The sequence below is a fragment of the Crinia signifera genome, chromosome 1 (genome assembly GCF_055691185.1).
Source record: "Crinia signifera chromosome 1, ASM5569118v1, whole genome shotgun sequence".
Classification (NCBI taxonomy): Eukaryota; Metazoa; Chordata; class Amphibia; order Anura; family Myobatrachidae; genus Crinia; species Crinia signifera.
The window spans coordinates 172058600-172078069 of record NC_139217.1 but is presented as its reverse complement, the minus strand read 5'-3'; the positions used below and the strand labels follow the sequence as shown (position 1 = coordinate 172078069).

The window sequence follows — 19470 nt, the reverse complement described above, 5'->3', positions numbered from 1 at the left end:
TTATAGATAGACCAAGTGTATATAAATAATAATAATAATAAGATATATATACATACATACAGGGGCATCAACAGCAGTGTATACCTCTGGGCATAGCAATGTATTGGGGCCCCTACCGATCCTCCAGCGGTAGGGGTGGGGGAAGCTTTGATGTCCCGCGGGTGGTAGGGGGTATTATATCAACCACTCAGCATGTAGGGCCTGGATCAGTAATTTCCACTAATTACCCCTTTACTGCACAGATGGTGGGATAAGGGGGCATTGGGCTAAATGAAGGGGCCCTGATACATAACTTCCAGGGTGGTAGAGGATGTTTAATATGCAGAGGAGGGGTGTATAGTGGAGTGGGCTTATTATTCATATTTTCTGGTGGGAGGACAGCTTGCTTGACTGCAGATATCTCCAGTTCCCAGAAATAGATTTCTTAGATTTTAATGGAATTAAAAACTAGAGAATCCCACCTACCAAATGATATTCGGGACTAGGGGATCAGAGTTCAGGAGGCAGAGCAATCTGCCAAAAAGTTATATAAAACTACATACCAGGTGTGTGGAGCTGGAGCAGTAACCAGCTAGAGACAAGCTTCTAGTGTCCATCAAAGGGGGAGAGTCTCAGCTTTTGGAATATACCCTCAGAAAAACTCTAAGTCAGACAGAACCTGAAATATCAGACTGGGAATAGCAATTAACAGGCTTGGATGGGGACCACTGCTTTGAAGTCAGATATCTCCGGTTCCGGGCCGATTTTTAAAATTCTTGTATCCATGGAAAGAGGGGACCCTCAGCTTTCAGTCTAGGGCCCTTAGACTCCTGGGGGGGTTTCTGGGTACTCAGAAACCGCCCCTGTGTGCGCTACTGTAATCTGCAACATTTCAGTGCCTTTCAATCTATATATTTATTAGACACCACTTAAAGCAAATGGGCAAACAAATGGTAAACCGCTGAACCGTTGCAAACTATTTATGCTAATGTGAGTATAATTTATAGTCTGTATATTTACAGAGTGCTGGTAAATTGTTACCGATATTCACATAGAGGGCATTCAGCAAGAATATACTCTTTAAAAAAATGGATAAGTGCATGATCATGTAATTTATGTGGGGTGTGTGTGTATACAGATGTGTTAGGAAAATATAACTTTAATTAAGTAATATTCAAAAAGTACTTTGAATTACAGTACATCTATAGCATGTGAAAAACATTATAAAACCTATAGAACACATGTAATAAAAAGCACTTTACAAATAAAACCTAGACAGAGTATCATGGAGAGGGAAGAAGAGAGCCTGGCCATGCCCCAATATTTTTCAGGGGGTGTGGCCTAATCATAGGAGGCATTGGCATATAGCCATAGAATAATAGCATACGCTGGGTAGAGAAGAGGTGCTGAAGCTGCTGCTGCCAGGTAATGGGGCCCCACAGGGCCCTGCAATCAGATCTGGGCCCAGGTAATAGTACCCTCACCCTCCTCTCTCAGCACCACTTATCATTGACAGGGAACTGTATTTTGAACGTATAGGATCACACATCCATTTGACACTTTCTGATCACTTCTAACACTGAGAAGCTACTATCACTTACCCAACACTGATACTTCACTGCTATCCTTTTATGTGTGTGGTGAACTAAGGAGGTTTGGGGATGCCCTGCACCCAATAGGCAAACCCCTATAATGTTAGGGACCTACCTGATGAGGTTACATTGAGAATTGGTGGGCAGACTCATAAAATTGGCCAAAAACCTTGTGTATGATATATAATTATTACACTTATTAAAATTGTAATGACTGTATGGTGTACCTGCTCTCTTGTTTCTATGTTGTAGGTAATAGAAAAGGAAATACATTTTAATGTTGTCCCATTGGGATGTATATATAATTATGCACATTTTAGCTTATCAAAAATATTAAACTGAGATCTTGCTTTAAATAGTTACCGTATTGGATTGATTTTTTTGTAATGCATTTAGTAGCACAACCCAGAGAGAGAGAGAGGAAGGATCTGATGTCAGACAAACCACTGCAAGCATGTCCTATACAGTCTGTTAAGGTTACACCTTACCTGGGGATCCCACATGCTCCAGATGCCCTAGGCTAGGCTGCCTAGTGATGCGAAACAGGAGTTCTCTGGGCTCGCTGTCCTGGTCAGTGGCTGACAGTTGCTGCGTGGTGATTTTTTTCCAAGAGTTCTCGTCCAAGGTGAGACCTTTGTTGGCAGTGATTGATGGAGGCAGTGTGTCTTCTACAGAAACAGTAAATTAACGTTGATATCCAGAGAACACTTGAATGAGTAACATCCCCCCCCCCCGCCCCCCATACACTCAATACAGATTCACACATTAAATGTTCTTTTTTAGCAGCAGAGAAATGTAGTGGCCTAATATACACCATTTAAAATGAATAAGTCATATATATATATATATATATATATATATATATATACATACATACGTCTAGTGTCAGTGAGTCTCTGAAACACTGCCATCTGCTGGCAGAGAAACTACATCTCTTTCTCACACATGCACAAACACAGAAGGTAGCAGACTAGCGTTCAAAGCTTTTGCTTCGAGCGGGCTTACTAGTAGTTTAATATAACTACTGTATGATTGCAAGAATTCCAGGTCAACTTTCTTAGTGTAACTGCATAATCCAATTACCAGAACTTTACTTTCATGCATTGTTCATCATCCAGTAACCTATGTATTTTATTTTCAATAGTGTAAGATAGGTACACATACTGCATGGCAGGTTGACAGTCATTATGTTTTTACTACTTAGGCTGGCAGCACTTTCTTGACAACATTATGCGAAAAAGAGTGAAATGATTATTCTTGCCTTATAACGAATGGTGACGTTATACTAACTGCTAACATCTGGATAATGCAGCATGCTTATAGCTATATTAACAACACTGTTAAAATGCAAGAAGTAGCATTAAAAAGCTTGTCGGCATACTGGTGCCAGAAATGTGCCACTGACAAGCTGTGCCATCATGACTGTCCACCTAATGACTGCTTACAGTTATAGTATTCTCCTCTATGTTAAACTAATTATACATGTTAACTGACATTTAAATACCAAATGACAAACAATAAATTATCTTTGTTCTATTTAGTAGCATTTATGACACCTCTGTTATGCAGAATCAAAGTGAAAAAAAAAATAAAAACAATCGGTATATATCCACGCCAATTCCTTTCGTTTTCACAGGAACACTTTTTTTTTCCCTAGGCCAGGGGTTCCCAATCTTTTTTGAATCACGGCACCCTAGAGTATCAGATTTTTTTCACGGCACCCCTAGACCAAATTAACATAATTAGATTGGGTTTATATGCGATTCTTAGGGTCAGTTATGTTGTAAAGGGCAGGAGTTGCTTCTGTTTGTACACATTTTATGATTGGCAGCCACCAGCACTGGTTTTGCTCATAAATAATTAACCATTAATAATTTGAGTTGGTCCTGGACCACCAACCAAGGGCACCACTGCATGTGTCCTGAGGCACCCCTGGGAGCCACGGCGCACAGTTTGGGAACCACTGCCCTAGTCTTCTTTTGGTCATGCTAGCTAGCATAAGGCAAGGAATATAATGATATGGTAAAACACACACACACACACACGCACGCACGCACACACACACACACATATATAGATATATATCTATATATATCAATATATAGATATATAGGTACTTGTTTCCTAGCACAGCGCCAGCGATTTTTATCTTAAGCATCGGGACCAAAAAAATCGCGTCGATCGCATCGCATGCAACCAAATCGCATGCGATGCAATCGACGCGATCAACGCGATTTTTACATTGGAATCAATGTAAAATGGTCCCTGAGACCATTTTACCATTGGGCCCAATGGTAAAAGCCCCCGAAACCCCAATTTTAATTGCCTACCCCCCTCATGGGTGACATGGTCCCCCATTGTTAACACCACCCCACGATGAACGTCAACCCGAAGCATGGCGAGTGCAACGAGCCCGCGAGGGGTGGCGGTACGCGTCCTCCGAACTTTTCATACCCCCACTATCCACGTCAGAGTGGAGTTGATTTTATATGGTTTTGTGTGGTGAGCGCAGCGAGCCACCGAGCCCGAAGCATGGCGAGCGCAGCGAGCCCCGCGAGGGGACGCGCATTACTTCACAGTTGTTTCACGTCCGCTCGCCTCGCTGCGCTCGCCACACTATATAAAATCAACCCCACGCCCATGTGGATAATGGGGGTATGAAAAGGTCACCACGCTTCGGGTTGGCGTCAATAGTGGGGTGGCGTTAACAATGGGGGGGGGCATACAATGAAAAATGGGGTCTGGGGGCCATTTAACATTGTACCCTATGTAAAATCGCGTCGATCGCATCGCATGCCATTATAATGGCATGCGATCGACGCGATCAATGCGATTTTAACATTGACAGGTAATTTAACATTGATTCCTATGTAAAATCGCGTTGATTGCGTTGGTCGCATTGCATGCCATAATGGCATGCGATGGACGCGATCAACACGATTTTCTCTTTGCCGGCAATAAAGGCTGGTAATTGACAGAAAATCGCGTCCATCGCATACCTTAAGTACATTAACTTAAGGTATGCAATTAACCCCGACGGGCGCCGTGCTAGGAAAAAAGTACCGATATATATCTATCTATCTATCTATATATATATATATATATCAAAAAGAAGCTCTAGGACACTGGCGCATTGGATTACCCTATGTATAAAGTGTAAAGAAATGTTTGGGAAACCTTTAGGATTTTCAGGGTATGGCTGACAAATCTAAAGGGTGGCAAGCCAATTCTCTGTGCACCGACTTGGAAAACCGGATAGATTTGGATGAAGAGTATGGGGAGAATCTAGGCGCCTTACAATAGTATAGGGACACTTATGAGAAGAATTTATACATATAATCAAGTATTTATCATAAAAAGGTATTTATTACATCAATGTAAAAGTGTATATATATAAAATCATAAAGTAAATGAAAGAACAGTTTTTCACATAAAAGACATATAAAAAACTTTTAAATTGGTCAGGATGGGCGGGGGGGGGGGGGGAGAAAACGGGGGAACAGATGGGAGATGACAAACAATATATGTAAAAACAATATATACTGGAAGAAGGTATATATATTTTAAGAGCTGAAGTTAGTACTTAGCTGGGTAAAAGAGAGAACGCAGTTTTTTGTGAAAAAAAGCGGAAGTCCTTTTCCTTAGTTGCAAACTAGGAGGTGGAGCAGTAGTCTCTGGGCTCAATGGCAGGAAGGATTGGAAGGTGGCCCCGACGCGTTTCGTCCGCTTATGGACTTCTTATGGAGATTCTGCTCCCCATCCTGACCAACTTAAAAGTTTTTTATATGTATTTCATGTGAAAAACTGTTCTTTCATGTACTTTATGATTTTATATATATATACTTTTACTTTGATGTAATAAATACCTTTTTATGATAAATACTTGAATATATGGATAAATTCTTCTCATAAGAGTCACTATACTATTGTAAGGCGCCTAGATTTTCCCCATACTCACTCACTCTCTCTCTCTCTCTCTCTCTCTATATATATATATATATATATATATATGTATATATAGCTATAGATAGTGTGGCAGGGACAGCATACTTCCACATAAGGGTAATTTGGAAGATCCAGTCCAGGATTTAGAACAGCAGCAGCAGGGCTAGAAACGTCCAGGGTGAAATGTAATAGGATGAGAGATTCAGAAAGTGAGAGATCTGGTAAGAAATCTCCAGTTTTTTTAAAGTGGCAATCATTTACACTGCAAAACCAGTTTATTTTGCATTGTGAATGATTGCCGCTTTAAAAAAACTGGAGATTTCTTACCAAATCTCTCACTTTCTGAATCTCTCATCCTATTACATTTCACCCCCAGTCTGTTTTTTTTTTAAGATGTATTGTGAATCACTCTATGCTGATTAACTGCACCTGTTACTTCCTCTTATATGTTTGACAAGGGCAGATGGTCATTGCTAGGTGGGCAATGTGGGGATTACATTAGGTGTTCTCTTACTGTGAAACCTGTGGTAAACCTGCTATGCTGTAAATGAGGAATTGCCATGCTGTTACCTTGTATGCTACCTGCTTTAAATAAAAAACAATACTTTATTACTACCCAGTCTATGTGATTACTTGACACTATTGATACACACATTAACTCCATATAAGTTAAAATAAATATATTACAATATCTCATGTTATATGTAAATTAATAAAATTCTACTTACCCAGTATGCTAATATAGAAAGACTGGTCAATTAATGCATTCTCTTCTGAATCAAACACATCCAATTTTACAGCAAAACTTCCCCCTGATTCTCCCTTCTTGTGTTTGTACTGAACATAACCTGTAAACAAATACACGTATACACGTTATTTTGTAAGCATAAGCATTCTACCATATACTGTACCTTTTGCATATACAATACTGTGCAAAAGTTTTAGGCAGGTGTGGAAAAAAATACTGCAAAGTAGGAATGCTTTCAAAAATAGATGTGTTAATAGATTATTTTTATCAATTAACAAAATGCAAAGTGAATGAAGATAGAATAGATCTAAATCAAATCAATATTTGGTGTGACTGCTATTTGTTTCAAAACAGCATCAATTCTTCTAGGTACACTCTTTGCGGTTGTACCAAACTTACCAACAAAGCAAAGGGGTACTTAAGCAAACGTATGTATGTTGGGTTACTTCTGACTCATATACAGCAGTACGTTTGCCCGGTGTACTTCGGGCATATAAATGCGTACACTTTTGCCCCACAAGTTCCTTTTGCCATACATCACTGGTGGCTAAAGCATGACTCAGTGGAGGGGTTCCAAGAAAGAGTGAGCATGTAACGTGCATGGCGGAGAAGACAATAAAGTGCGCAACAGTGGTGGGAAAGGGCTGGCATAAAGGTTTTGTAGGGAAAACCCTTATTATGTATACAAATCGTTATCTCCCTTTTTTCCCCAGGTTATATCATTTATATTAATGTATATCTCTATGTATTCAGGCCAAAAGCCATTGAAACCAGTACAAGTCTCTTCTTACAGTGCATGCAAGCCTCTCAGTCCTTGTCAATGCCAGTCTCTCTGCCTCTATATGTGTCAGCCTCTCTATGTGCCATTCTCTCTTCTTTCACCTTGCCAATGCCAGGTTCTCTGCCTACCTAGTGTCTATCCCTTCCTCTATCTGTGCCACCATTACTTTCAGTCTTTGCATCTTCCGTTCTCTCTATCCCATTCCTGTCAATGCCAGGTCTCTCTTAGTCTGTCTCTGTAATTCGCAGATTACCAAAGTGAACAGAAAGTGTAACCTAGTTTTGTATCTCACCTTTATTTATATCTGTCTGAGTAAATCCAGTAACTGGTCCCCTGACTGAAATTGGCACAAGATTATTGTTCTTTGATAGTAGCAATTGTCCTACAGTTGGGTCCTTCTTGATGACATATCGCAGCTTAGCGTCATCTGAATCTATATCAGTTCCCTTTAAATGTTGATCTGTTATGGTGGCTGTAGAGCCTATATAGGGATGGAAATGAGAAAGGGTAATTTTAAGAACAACGTGATTATAATGATGCAACAAGTGCTGACAAATCAAACATATATTACAATGCATTGCCTCTCTCTATGCCTTAACATTTGCTACCCGTTGCAGGTTTATTTTGTGAGTATTTCCTAATTGCCTTGAAAATTGCAAACTCCTTTTTGTTGATGAGACATTTCCTCTCCTATGTAGAACTACTAATTAGGCACATACTCTTCTACTGAACTCCGTTAGGGTAAACAGTTGCTTCAAAAAAATGGGGTTGCCAACCCGTTTTTTGTAATGTGAAACATAAGAGTCATCAGATCTAAAAACCTGCAACTTGTAACTTATGCCCCTTTCAGACCACACTTTTAAAACGGTAAATTGCCGTTTTTTTACCGTTTTAAAACGGTAATGTGTGCGGTCTGAAAGGTCCAGTCCCACTTAACCGGTTAGAAAATGCCGTTTTTTCTAACCGGTTAAAATGCAGGGTCCTACCCGTTTCTGAACCGGTATTTTAGCGCAAAAATCGGCTCAGAAACGGTATTTAGGACCCAGCCAATGAGCTGGGTCCTAAATTGAGCACAGTGAATACTTAATGAGCGCTCATTAAGTATTCACAGCACTGGAGCCCCCCCCCCCCGCGCGTGTCGACACCCCCCGCGCGCGTGTCGACGCCCCCCGCGCGTGTCGACGGCCCCCCCGCGTGTCGACCCCCCCGCGCGTGTCGGCGCCCCCCCCCCCCCGTGTCGACTTACCCCGTGCCGGTATCTCCGTTGTGGTTCCCGGCACTGCAGCTCAGTATGCTCGGAAAGCACTTATGAAAAAAGTGTCTTTCAGAAAATGGCTGCCCCCCATACGGAAGACAGTTTTTTTAAACAGGGTTTCCTATGGGGCAGCCATTTTCTGGAAGACACTTTTTTCATAAGTGCTTTCCGAGCATACTGAGCTGCAGTCCACAACGGGGGTACCGGCACGGGGTAAGTCGACACGGGGGGGGGGGGGCGCCGACACACGGGGTGGGGTGGGGGGGGCGTCGACACGCGCGGGGGGCGTCGACATGCGCGGGGGCGTCGACATGCGCGGGGGGGCGTCGACATGCTCTCGGTCGACACGCGAGGGGGGGGGGGAGCTGCACGGAGGGGAGGGCTGAAGGCTGCACTGGCTTTGACCCTGTATTTGGAAAGTTTCCAAAAACGGGTCTGCCAGTGTCAAAAAATCGGCACTTAAACGGTAATATACCGTTTAAGTGCTGCGGTGTGAAAGGGGTTTTATCTGGCAGACCCGTTTTTGGAAACGTTTCCAAATACAGGGTCAAAGCCAGTTATGCGGTCTGAAAGCAGCATAACTGAAACATTGTTTTCTGCTGTCTGTCTGGCCAGCACATAACAAAGAGCTACATTATATTATACAATGTCACTACTTAATACCCAATTAAGGGGGCCCAAAACATAATAAATAGACAAAATGATTTAAGTAATTTATGAATAGGTATGTTTTACACTAAGAACATTTTAAATTGTGAAAACAACATTTTATGGTAATTGAAGACATCTTAATCAATTAATAATAGAAGTACCTCCATGCCAGCCACATATCTGTAATATAATTATTCATGTTAACATGTCACCAATTAAAATAAAAATATATTTTTGCAGGCACACACATACTGAAGGACCATCTGTGTATAATTCGTAGAATGTCTTCCTGGAAATCTGTCTGGATTTACCTATTACTGATGACGTGATTCTCACTATTAATACTGCAGGTTATTATGAATCAGTTTCTAAAGTTGTTGGCCATATTAGTCTAATGAATTTAGGGAGTCATTCTAGTCCAGTTGGATGGGGCTGAATGATTTCTCTGCCAGCAGGACATGCAGGGGCTGTATCATTGTGACACATCCCCTAGCATGGTTGCAAGGGGATGTGGCGGTGGCGGGTGGCGATTCGTTGGCAGGAGGGTAGGCCCACTGGAACTCAGTAAGCTGTGAGCTTCGCTTTTTTTTTTATACAGGTTGAATATTCCATATAAAAATGTTTTTTTTTTATGCAACTGAGATAGTGACAGCTTTGCTTTCTGATGGTTCATGGGCCTGATTTATGCTTGTATGTAAAACAGTTGCTTGCTTCTTTGCTTCACTTACAAACATAAATTAGGCTCAAGGTAAGCAAAATGTTTCATGCACAAAATGACCTAAAAATATTGTATAAAATAATAATAAGGTGTATATAAGTAAATTTTGTGTTTAGAGTCATATCCACAAAAATCTAATAATGTTATGCAAATATTCCAAAATATGTTAAAATCCTAAATACTAAACCTATATATACCTTCCAACTGTTTTTTTTTTTGGGGGGGGGGGGGGGGGGGGGGTACGACTGTCCTGCATCCCACCCGGGGCTGACAGTGTTCCGTGGTGGTGGTGGTGGGGTCTGCTATTCACTGCTCTGCAGCAACTAGAACATATCTCCAAACAGTCTCAACAAGTTGGATGCATATTCTGAATACACTTTTTACTTTGCCTGGCTAGTTTTTATGATTTAGAAAATCTCTTGGATGAAGCTTGGATACCTGCTGAGATCTGTAAGCCTCTGTTTATAGTCAACCTTGGGGGATCTTTTCTTTGTGGCTCAATAGAGAACTGTAATCTTCCAGTCTCAGTGTAGCTTCCATCTGAGAGGGAGAATCTGAATTCATCTGAATGTGTGGCCCTTTGCTCTGGAATGTATACAATCAGCTCATCCAACACATCTTGGTAGGAGAAGGAGGATCCCTGGGATAAGATTCGTCCATTATCCAATGGTTCCGAGTAGAACTGTCTCCTGCGTAAGTGACCTGTAGGAATATACAAAACCTATTTATCATTCATCTATCATGTTACAAGTCACCGACTCCTGCAAATAGTTGTAGGCCCTTTTAGACTAATCAGTCTGGTCAGTAATGCAGACCCCACAAATAATTTTTAACAAAAACAAATCATTGTTTTAAATTGTAATATAGCCTTACCACGGAGGGGTGATTTTGTTACAATGAAAATAAGCTCATTGTCTGGCGTATCAATGTCCTGGACACTTAAGCAGTTATTTCTTATTACAACTCCCGCATTATCCTGCACAGTTACCGGCAATAAATATAATTGGGGCGGTTCATCGTTCTTGCCCTGAAATGATAATAAGTCAGACAAACTTTGTGGTTGGTATAATGCAATATAAACAAAGGCCTACTTGTTAGTGACTTTATATAAAGTACTAAAACGTTTTCCTGATAATATGCCTCGTTCTGCTCATCCCATTATTTCCTATTCTGGTTATTATCCCAACTTATTGTCATGCTGCTGCTTTCCTTCAAGCCATCCTAAATCGTATTTCCTTCTGATGTTTCATTAAACTATTATTCACACCATAATAACCTGTTACCGGTTTTTAAGAGGTTAGATTTATAATGAAACACCAGCACCCCCTTAGAACCGAACAGGACACCACCAACCTGGATGATAATGGTGATGTTGTGAACCTCGGACTGGACAGACCCATCTGTTATAAAAAAACTAAAGTGGTCAGCACTGGGCTCCACTCCATCATGGACATTCTGCACATAGTAGATGTAATTCTCTGTGATGTCCTGAATCGTAAATGAAGAGTCGGAGCCAATCTGACTTCCCAAAATAGTTCGGCCTCCTGTAGTACAAATAACATTTTTATTACAATAAACATTTTATTTTTAAATATTTGTATAATATACATGTGACATCAATGTATACAGTATATATATATATATATATATATATATATATATATATATATATTATATTTTTTTATGAAATCCAAACAATTAATTCTTACAGATTTAAATGTATCAGAATTTATAACAGATATGTGTTTAATATATGGAATATGAAAGCAATTTGACCGTATTGAGAGAAGAGAGGAGAGAGAATATTGCATAACTTGCCATTTTTTATGTTCTCAAGGTATCCAAACTTTGGGCCACTGACGACATGTATTCTTAGCCGGGGCCCTAATTTTGCAGGATCGAAGGACAATAGGTCACTTGAAGACAACGGAATTCTCCCTCCTTCTTCCACCTGGAAATTAGACCAAAAAGGTTACTTTTAAGAGAATCTTTATTCAACCTAACAAACACATCGCCTGACATGCTTTCCCGGTCATACGAAGAATACCTTGTGTAACAAAATAAATAAAGTTTTATTAAGCTTGGTGAAGTGATCAAGTGGCCAGTGATAATGCACCAGCCAATCAGCCATAACTGTCACTTTTCTAACCCAGTCTATAACATAACAGTTATTCAGCCGACTCACCGGTGATAAAGTATCAGCCACTTTATCACTTCACCAAATTTGTCCCTGTATTAGGGCAGGAGTGGTTGAATCACATTTCATTGGAGTGTAAACAAACATCAAAAGAGAAATAAGGTGTGGAACATTGGTGTGAATAACCTTAATATCTTATTAATACTGTATACTCATATAGAAGTTAAGGCTGGGTTGCCTACCCTCCTTGGCAACCTCCCAGCCCCTTTCGAAAAGGTAGGCAAACCTCACAGAATCCGGGCTACCTCCCGCAACACCCCCCTTCCCCCACCATGGGGGTCCGTAAAAAGAAGTGACGCAATTTGAGTCTTTGTAGCCCCGTCCCCACTGTGCAATGTCTGAAATTCTGGCGAGGGACATGGCCACAAGGACACGTTCACATTGGTCACGCCCCCACACTCATCATCCGCCGGCTGCCCAGCTCCTACCCCACCCTGTCAGTGGCCCCACCCCCTGTGCCTGACTGAACTGGAGGAACTCAGGGAGAGGGCAGCCATGAAGTAGGCAACCCTGAGTTAGGGGATGTGCAGTGGAGCTAGTCCCTAATTCTGCAGATAAAGGCTGACATATCACACTTTGCATACGCAACCCATGTATATGAGCATACAGGTGTTTTTGCTGTAGGGCACTTACAGATATCAGCTCTCCAGACCTAATGACAGTAAGACTCTGTCTGGCAGGTGTGATGGTGATGGTGAAGATCTGATTGTCCAGGCGGTCATTGTCCGCATTGTAAACAGTGAAGTGAAAGAGATCAGTGAGAGCCTCGTTGTCTGTGTCTGAGATAGAGGAATACCTACAGTACATGAGGAAAATGGACATATTAATTTAATATAAAAGGAATATGTATTAGTTATACATTACTCCCAATAGAACACCACCCTCCCTTATCATAAGATGTATTCTCTCTCAATAGTGCATCACATTGTATTATATGCCAACCTCTTTATGACAAACCCTTGCTATAGCACAAACGTATCCCAGTGTTCTAAGCAAGTGTTTGCTGAAGAAAAGCTGTACACTGCGCCATCCACAATACATATTATGCACCACACACACAAGTTGTAACCCAGGAATCTGCTTCACTTCCAAACTGGCCACATACACATAGGGCCTGATTCTGGTTGACTAGCAAAGCAGCAGTATTTTGCTGCTTTGCGAGCCATTAACTCTACCCTTGTGAATGCCGAATGTCCCAGCAACACTTAGAATGGATGTTTTGCATAAACATCCATTTGTAGGCTTGCGTGTCGGCCTAAAATCATTCAATGGTCACTAACCATAGATTGATTTCTAACATGCTCGCAAATCTAAGTCAGTCTCTGACTGATTAGCGTCGCCCGGCTCCGAGTACAGGGCAGGCAGCTGACGTCCAGTTACCTCAGCTGCCCACGCCCAAAATCCAGATGCCCGCCCACGGTCGCATGGGGACGCCGAGTGTTTTCCTGGGTGCATCTAGCGTTTTCGTGGTTACACCCAGGAAATGCAGGGTGTTTGCATGCGTATGCCCCCAGCACGCCTCCTGCACTCCCACTCCCAACCCCCCCACGCCGGTGCGAGCCCCAGGTAAACTATGCAAGTCTCCAAGGGCGCCGCACAGTAGAACTGCACATGCGCATAAGGCAATATACGCATGCGCAGGCCTTCACTATCAGTCCCCGAATCACCCCCATAGATCGCTACCCAATGTCCATAATCACAGGCTCAGTCACTGCCTGACATGATCTGTCATCCTGACTGATTACGAAAACAGGCTGTACAATCACATTGAGACCAGAGCAGGTGATCATTCTGGATCCCACACAGATCTAGATTTGCCCAATGTATCCTCATTATCTAAGTATATAGAGCAGACTTCTAGTCTTCAGACTTCTAGTATATTGTATCAACAACACTTTTACTGGTCATATTAACAAAAGTGTATCGGATGGTTTTAATCAGACCACCTAATGAGTACTGAACAAAAGCAGTATAACACAGGCCTGTTAATCTTTATTAAGCTGTTTTTTTTTTCTGTTTAAGATCATTGTAATTGGCTTACAAATAAGCTAATATCCAGCCAACTTTTACCGAAACTACAGTATAATGTTTTCCAATCAGCCTCATTTTATCTGAAAATACTATAGAACACGTATCTGCTTAATTTGCAAAAGTGCAACTTACTTTATCTTTCCATTGTTAATATCCTCCATGGTGAAAAAGGAAAACTCGGACAGCTCCTCGGCTGCTCTACCAGACTTGGCCTTAGTGAGAACACCGTACATTGGTGGGGATACCAGCTGGACTCTGATCTTAGAGTCATGGGAGTTACCATCCTGTGCAGAGAAAATAAGGTCCATGACATAACGGTATCTGCATTGGCTCATACAGCAATGGTTACTGAAAGCTTTCTTCTATAATAAACTACGAATATTCCTTATATACTACAGGGTGTTTATCTGTCAGCATATCCCCAGAAGTCAAAGCAAATACACAGAATATTGTACAGTGTGCATCTCTGGTTTGTGCTAGTTATTCTTAGTCACCATCAGAACTATATTATACATACACCCAGTAATGGCTTAAAGGTCATATGGATTGTAGGAACAGAGACTTCTGTAGGCACCGGTAACTGTATCAGTCCAGTACAGGACAATCAGCACATGGCACAGTGCTGATTTAGGTTATCATCCTCTATATAGCACTACACATGCTAAAAACAAAACCCCTTCCCTATACTCAGTCCCACCATAGGGCAAATGTTTAAATGTAGAGGGTGATTTTCCCTGGATTGTGCCATGGTCAAACTCTGAATATTAGAATGGTAAAGCAGTGATTGCCATGCAACTGGCTATTTCAGCCACGACATCCACTGCAGAGGAGGAACTACCATTAGTGCAGGAGGTGCATTGCACTGGGCCCCCTAAGGACCAAGGGGCCCACTGCTGTGTGGCATATTATGAACTTGGGTTGGAGTGGAGGAGGGGGACCCAAATGATATTTTTGCACCTTGGCCAACCATTCCCAAGTTCAGCCACTGATCCACTATTACAATGATTGAAACACTTAGCAAAAAAATATAGATAATTTTTTCCCCCAAGGTTTTGAATAAAATCATGTTTTCTCAAGGCAACTATTTGGTGAACATACAGTTCACCAGGTATTAATGCTAAAGGAAGCTGGCCTGGCACAATAAGAGAGGGCCATCTGATGCAAGTTCCACTTATTTGCTTAAAAAAACCCTGAATAAAAATGAAATGTATGTGTTTTAATTGGGTTTCATATTAAACAATGTCATGACTTCTGCTTTATACACATATTCTAAAAAAACAAACAAACAAACAAGTGATGCATGGATGTATATAAAAAGCAAAATATATCTTACATACTTACATAGTAGTTAAGGCTGAATAAAGACATGCGTCCATTGAGTTCAACCTTGGTTAATGTGTATAATCCATTTGCTCCATCCCTTATTATGTGTTGTATATTCTGATTTATTTAAAGACAGATTATGATTGTTGTTTGTACCCCTGGATGTTTTTACCCAATAGATGTTTCTTCAACCTTATTTTAAACATATTTATTGTGTCTTCCGACAGGGAGTTTCACAATTTGGCTACCCTGACCGTTTCCTTCTAAGGGAACAAAATCTTCTTTCCTCTAGTCTTAAATCATGACCATGTGTCCTAGAATCCTTCCTCAAAGCGAAAAGGTTGCCTGACAATTTTTTATATTGGCCCCTGATATATTTACACATATTTAGCATGTCTCCCCTTAAACATCTCTTTTCTAGCATAATAATCCCAATTTGTTCAATCTGCCTTCATAGCTTAAATTCTCCAACCCCTTTATTAGCTTTGTTGCTGTTATTTGGACTTTTTCCAGTTCTAGGATGTCCTTTTTTATAGTGCGGGGCCCAGAATTGTACTCTGTTTTCTAGATGCGGTCTAACCAATTCTTTGTAAAGTGGCATAATTACATTTGAGTCCCTAGTCTCCATACCCCTTCTTATACAGGCTAGTATCCTGTTGGCCTTATTTGTTGCTACATGACATTGAGCAGATCCCTTTTCAGTTCTGAAATACCCAAAGCAACCCAACTTAGGTTATAATTAGCACACTGGTTTTGTCTCTGAGGATGCATAACCTTGCATTTATCCACATTGAACCTCATTTTCCATTTTTTTGCTCACTCTTCTAGTTTTTTAAAATCGCTCTGAAGGGTTGAGACATAATTGCTTGCTCTAATTACTCTGCTCAGTTTTGTGTCAAAGTAAAGATGGAAACATTGCTGAATATACCCACCCCAATATTGTTAATAAATATGTTAAATAAAAGGGGCCCTAGCAATGACATATGTATCACTTCACTTAGAACTGGTATCATACATTATACTGCACCGTTTACAACCACTCTCTGTTCTCTATTCTGCAACAGTTTCCTACCCATCTACAAATCTTTACCCCCTCATCCCAAATCCTCCATTTTATTTAGAATTGGTGGCGGTTACTGCGCTTATCCCTCTGTATGTGGGGCAGCTTAACTGAGTGGTCCGTGCTCAAATTATGGGTTAAACAAATAGTAGTTGTTAAGCGCTCACCTAGGTTGTGTATTTATATGCAAGTATTTGACAAAATGCTGGTGTTTATGAGAAGAATTACTTTAAGTGTAACAGAAGTTAAATGTTCTCCCGTGTATGTGAGAATGAGTGACAGAATTAGCTTAACCATTCGCTTTTATGTGACAAAGACAAAAAGCTGCTTTAATAAATATCTGCAGATTAAATTACACTGAGATTCAGGCCATTGCTTCAAACCCACTGTCATCCGTCAAAAATAATGGCCTGAGTACGGTGGCATCAACCGGCTATGACTGTGTCATTTATCATTGCTTGTCTTCTTTTCTCAAAATGTTTTCCAAACTGCTTCTTAAACAGCTGACAACTTGCTGGTTGTGAAAATGTTGCTAGTTACTTGGGTCCCAGATCTGAACTTTTTTTTTTTAATATATAAGATTTATTATAATGGACTTTGAAGAGAAAACGGAAAGAAACATGACATACCGTGTACGCTAGATTTGATCTTGTTATGATAACAGAGCTTTTGCTTGCCACAGTGATGGACAACAAAGTACCAGGGACGAGACGAGGGCCATTGTCATTTGCTAGTGACACTATCACTTTCAGTAGAGTTGTGGTGGAAGTGACGCCGTCAGTCACTGCAATCTCTATACTGTCTTCTTTTGAGGCAGAGCCGTCATGCACATAATACAATGCATTTCTGCTGACGTCTTCGTATGTGAATGCATCACCTAGCAAGAATTGTAAACATATTTTATCTGCTCTGAAATAAACTACAGATGAAGAAGCTACAAACATATCCAGATACCTTAATGTATGGTAGAACATAATATCCAAATGCTGTTATATTGTTATTGCTGTCTATGAAAAATCCTAAAAGCATGGAACAGCTAAATCGTACTCAATATACTAAACTAATGTAACATCACAAAAAATAAATCTGTATTTATCCTATAAAACAATGGTTCTCAAACTCGGTCCTCAGGACCCCACACAGTTCACATTTTGCAGGTGCATTCATTGCTCATGGACACATTTTAAAAGATCCACAGGTGGAGCTAATTATTTCACTTGATTTTGAGGAGAACTTCAAAACATGCACTGTGTGGGGTCCTGAGAACCGAGTTTGAGAACCTGTGCTATATAACATCCATAATTCCAGCACAGATGTCCCCATACCAGAGAGACTCTTCCTGTAAACTTACTAAACTTGTGCTCCTGTGTATCTGAAGATCTCAATGAAAACGTAATAAGGAAAAAAATGTGACATTATTTGGTGACCATGTAACCTCTGTGGTCGTACCTGCACTCATTGGGGTCTGTGTACCAGCTTCTGACTTCATTAGCACACCATAGCGGGGTGGATCCACCAGCTCGTATAACAGATCTTCTGGGGCAGTGTCTATGTCACTCACTGCTAATTGCATTCCTATATTACAAGTAGATAACAATACCACACTTTATTAACGCAGAAAAATACACACAAATTAATTAATTGTATGATATTAGCCCTGCCCATAAAGGTATACAAAAACCACAACTTGCAAATTGTTCATTTGCCTCTGCCAGCATATCCCATAACCTGCACTGCATTAAATCCAAGCAGAGCTGGATAAACAGTAAAGTGAATAAGGCACTCTAGTAATACAAGCTCGGGAAATAGAGAATAAATGTGCTCCTTTGTAAGAAATCTAAGTTGGAACTGTATGGATAAAATAAATTAATATATTAGTTCACATATTTAATAACAATAGAGACAGAAATAAAGATTACTTTGCCCATCGGGTAAGAGCCTCAAACCAGCACGATCTTAACATGTTCAGGCTGGGCAAAGACAAGGCGTTTTTGCCTCTTTTTGTAATTTTTGGCCCCTGTTTTTAATTTAAATAAATGGGCATAAATGATTTAAAAAAAGAAAAGTGCGCAAACTCCTGCAAATGAAAAAAAAAAAAACATAGGCGAAATCACGTGGATTCACTGATCCATGTGTTTTTCTTTATTTTTCAATCTGTGTTTATTGAATTAAAAAACTTTAACAAACATGCCGGGGAATAGAATCTTCCCCAAATGAATACATGGTAAACAGTTGAAACAGCAAGGGAATATGTTTTATAGCTAGAAGGAGGATGGGATGGGAAAATAGGAGGGTGGTCATCTATATTAATAAGAGGAGGCAACATTCTCGCCATTTGCTGGGGTTTCTTTAAAGGCTAGCCAGCCAGACCAGATAAAAGTAAATTCAGATGAGGGCATTTTCATGAAAGAAGTAAGGTCTCAATGTGTGCCCATTGGGCTTCCTTCAGATCTCGTCCCAGCTCCTCCTGCCAAGCCAACAAATACAGTATGAAGGCGAATTGGTAGCCAGCTTATCCAAACATAGTCAATATAAATGGGAAATTAATTGCTTCTGAGGAATAGTAGCCATACAGAAGGATTCAAATTTAGTAGGATTAAACCTGGTACTGTCTGCTTTAAAGGAGGTGGCGTAGTGACGGGCTTGGAGGTAGAACCAGAACAAATGTAACGGAAGATGGTACTACTGATGGAGATCAACAAATGACCCCAAGCCACAGTCTGTAACTAAATGATGTATGTGCAAAATTCCTGCAGATGACCAACAGGAAGACCCAGGTGTTAATATGCCTGGGGGGGGGGGGGGAGCCAGGGTTGTGCATTAGAGGCTAATTAGTGAAATTCCGGGGCTGAAAGAGAAGAATTTTTTGTCTTTTTACCAACACTGAATTGTAGGCTACATGGTGGGGTGTATGAAACAAGGACATTTAGTAATCCATGGAAGAACAATGAATTGGGCAGGTCTCTCAGCGATCACAATGAGGGCCCACTGTTTTACAATTGGCGTTCTTGACATCTCGACAATGGATATTCCACCTGAGTCCTGAACTGTGCACGTAGGATTGTAACCTCTGAGATCTCAAAGTCCTAGCTAGCACAGAACCCGGTTTATCACCCCATTGGTAATATTTATATCAATATCTACGCAAGTCTTGTTTGGACTATTCCTGCAGTAGCTGTTTAAGAGCCAG

The 19470-nt window shown here is 40.7% G+C and overlaps 1 protein-coding gene across 3 annotated transcripts in view; it reads right to left on the bottom strand.

Annotated features, from left to right (window-relative positions):
- FRAS1 (Fraser extracellular matrix complex subunit 1) overlaps positions 1 to 19470 on the bottom strand; it is a 460024-nt gene that overhangs the window by 58354 nt on the left and 382200 nt on the right. For all 3 annotated transcript variants that reach the window (XM_083177073.1, XM_083177084.1, XM_083177093.1), the window contains 11 exons: positions 17730 to 17855; positions 16910 to 17157; positions 14030 to 14181; positions 12500 to 12662; positions 11488 to 11620; positions 11023 to 11213; positions 10543 to 10696; positions 10108 to 10371; positions 7338 to 7526; positions 6245 to 6364; positions 2060 to 2239 (listed from right to left, as the gene is read on the bottom strand). In XM_083177073.1, the coding sequence (XP_083033199.1) occupies positions 2060 to 2239; positions 6245 to 6364; positions 7338 to 7526; positions 10108 to 10371; positions 10543 to 10696; positions 11023 to 11213; positions 11488 to 11620; positions 12500 to 12662; positions 14030 to 14181; positions 16910 to 17157; positions 17730 to 17855 (1920 nt within the window). The remainder of the gene's footprint in view (positions 1 to 2059; positions 2240 to 6244; positions 6365 to 7337; positions 7527 to 10107; positions 10372 to 10542; positions 10697 to 11022; positions 11214 to 11487; positions 11621 to 12499; positions 12663 to 14029; positions 14182 to 16909; positions 17158 to 17729; positions 17856 to 19470) is intronic.